Source organism: Austrofundulus limnaeus, unplaced genomic scaffold (assembly GCF_001266775.1).
Source record: "Austrofundulus limnaeus strain Quisiro unplaced genomic scaffold, Austrofundulus_limnaeus-1.0 Scaffold190, whole genome shotgun sequence".
NCBI lineage: Eukaryota > Metazoa > Chordata > Actinopteri > Cyprinodontiformes > Rivulidae > Austrofundulus > Austrofundulus limnaeus.
In genome coordinates, this window is record NW_013952592.1 from 4942 (window position 1) to 7978 (window position 3037).

A 3037-nucleotide genomic window follows, 5' to 3' on the forward strand; every position below is an offset into this window, starting at 1 on the left:
CCCTCCCTCCCTCCCTCCCTCAGAGGACCACGTCATGTGCTGAGCTCACGGTCTCCTCAGTCTGCTCTTTAAAGAGTCCATCCTTCTCACCCTGCAGAGACACTTCTCTCTGGGAGCAGAGACCCGCCGGAGGTCTGAGGTGGGTGGAGACTGAAGCCCGAGGTCCGCAGCCGGAGGAGGGGAGGGTGACACCGAGCATCTCGGACTATCCCATACACCCACGCGCACACACACAGGCAGAAGAGGAAGGAAGCATCATCATGGCAACGACTACTTGCACGCGTTTTACAGATGAATACCWGCTCTACGAGGAGCTCGGCAAGTAAGTCTGTCTTTGGACTGATTCTGTCCCCTGCTGTCCTGTCCCCTCCTGTCCTGTCCCCTGCTGTCCTGTCCCCCTCCTGTCCTGTCCTGTCCCCTCCTGTCCTGTCCCCTGCTGTCCTGTCCCCTCCTGTCCCCTGTCCTCCCACAGCTCAGAGCAGAGGTCTGGAGGTCTCTACATTCTGCTGCATGTTTGATCTCCTTAAAACAAAACAAAAAGCTTCTAAAATGAGTCACATCTGACTTTTCTCCACAATCATATGATTTGGACTAAAAGGTTGGGGGTCCATTTCTGGGCAACCCCACTGTCCTCCTCCTCCTCCTCCTCTGATGCCCAAAGGCTAATTAGGAGACTTCATCAGAGGAAAAGCTTTTAAGTGTTGGAATGAGGCTCCATTATTGGCTTTAATCACAGCTGAGGAGTGCTGCTGCTGCTGTGATTAAAGGAAATGTGGAGTTTTTTGGGGGGGACTTCTGGACTGCAGACAAACTGAGAGGCTGAAGAGGCGCCAYAGTGATGTGAAGTGGACTCAGTGTCTCTGTCAGGCTGTGCGTGGGCAGAGAGGATCTCTCTGCAATGTCTGCCTCACAGGAACATTTATTCCACAGCCAGAAAAAAAAAAGAAAGAACAGAAAAAAATGAAGTTCATGGCTGTAGGGTTTGTTCAGTTTTCAGATCTGTTACAGTTCAGGTTTTATTTTTACTTTTTCAGCATGAGTGTGATCTGCAGCCAAGTGTGWACAGTATGTGTCTTTATGAAGTGAGAAGTTTGAGACAAAAGAACTGCTGGAGAAGCTGTCACTGCTGATAACGTCCTTAATGATGCTCAGTTTTCTGTTCTGTTCTATAGTCATGTGAGTYAGATTTAAAAACCRAAACATCTCCTCAGAGAAACGTACAGTGCAAAAGAAGGAAATCTCTGCAAGCGAGACATGATAAAAACACAGGAAGACATCAGGACAGGAGCACAGGYTCACTGGGCTTTATWYAGCTATTGATGTATATCCTGACACACAACTAATAGTTTTATTCKTCAAGAACTCTTCTGTTCTGCCCTCACTGCAGAATAAAACAGGCTTTTAGGAATACAGAGGAGAAATGCATAATTCAACAAGAGGAACAGCATTTTCTGCAAACTGCAGTGTGACTGCTGAAATATGCTGAGCAAGCTAAAACTGAGTTTTTAACCTCAGCTAGGCAGTCAAACTGATTTGAGTGAAAAAGAATGATTGAGCTTCAAGGGAAGGCAGAGCAAAGTGTCGTCTGTGTGAGAGTGAAATAASTTAAGTTTTCTGAAAATGGAGCTTAGTGGGAAAATAAAAGGACCAAGAATAGATCCTTGGGGAACTCCACATATGACGGGGGGCCGCATTTGACCAGAACATCCTAAGTATAAGTAATTGGTTGGACAAATTATCACTTGCAAGAAGTATACACTTGTGAACTGTTCTAAATATTTCCAGATTTACACAGGCTTCCAAATTAAATTGAATTTGTCTCACAAAGCCTGCAGCACTCATTCACTGTCGTCTCGTTTAGCTCGGTGCTTCTCTCTTCCCAGTACGGGATGGTTGTTCACAGAGCACGCAATTTCCAGTTAACCTAGCTTAGCTTCCTGCACGGTCAGGCTGCCACTACATATGTTACAACCAAATGTTAGCGAYTGGGTAAAATCAGATCTTTAAACTTCAACAGAGTCCACTCCTCCAGCAAGAAATCATTTCTCAATAGCCGGGGGTCCAGACCCTCCGTATGAATCAAAGAAGAATAAGGAGCTGGTTTTTACCATCTTCAATTAGATTGACTCAAATGATTACGTTATAGAAACCACAGTGGTCAATTAATTTATTTCATAATSTACATTAATCATATTTTAATGTTATGTATACTTTTCATACTTATGTATATTTTTATTATAAGAAGAGGTTGTTTTAGAGGAGAGCAGTGTTCTGAGGTGACCTAATCCAGATTTTGGACCGGATCCTGAACCTCCTCCTGACATTGCACCTGTCCTGTGAGGGTTCTGTGTCGTTTCCACCTCAGTGTGGGATGTCATCATCCTTATACTCACCTCGCTGTGTGTTGAATCAGAAAGCCTGTGAGAGGACGGTCCTAGTGTTTTATTGTGTAACAATACAGAGGTGAGATAAAATTAGCTCCAGGATTCGACAGAAGTGGTTATTTCTGTCCGTCKCTGTGGGTTCGATGTCGAAATGTGCTTCTAAATCTCAGTTAAATACAACTTTTCTGTCTTTTATTCTGTCCTGTTTGATCACCAGCATGACATGAATTATTCAACCCAAAGAGGGAAAAACACTCGAGCACTTAGCTGTGAAAATTTTTCACTGTAGACACTGAGCGACCACGTTTGTTGTTGTTGGTAAAAACTATATATATATTAGGGGTGCAACAATACAGGAAATTCACGGTTCGGTTCGATAGTTTAGTCTCACGGTTCGATATTTTTTCAATACAAAAAAGCKAAATTTCCATGCCCCTTTTAACTTGTAATTTATTTGCATTAATTATGAACATTCGTTTAACCTCAAAAGTACAGTTTTTTAGTTAAATGTTGCTGAAACAGCAAGTTTCTCAGTGGATCTCTCTCAAAAATGCAGCCTAGGTGGAGTAGTTGAACACAGATCCACTGATCCTTTAACACAGAGCATCTTCACAAGACAAGTTGATAAAGTAAATTTTAAAATCTGTATTGTT

The 3037-nt window shown here is 43.2% G+C and overlaps 1 protein-coding gene across 1 annotated transcript in view; it reads left to right on the forward strand.

Annotated features, from left to right (window-relative positions):
* Positions 1 to 49: 49 nt before the first annotated feature.
* The window catches only part of LOC106524495 (calcium/calmodulin-dependent protein kinase type II subunit beta), a gene marked incomplete at its 3' end in the record, with an annotated part of 40808 nt that continues 37820 nt past the window's right edge, over positions 50 to 3037 (forward strand). The window contains 1 exon segment of the mRNA XM_014018312.1: positions 50 to 322. Within this exon segment, the coding sequence (XP_013873766.1) occupies positions 261 to 322 (62 nt within the window).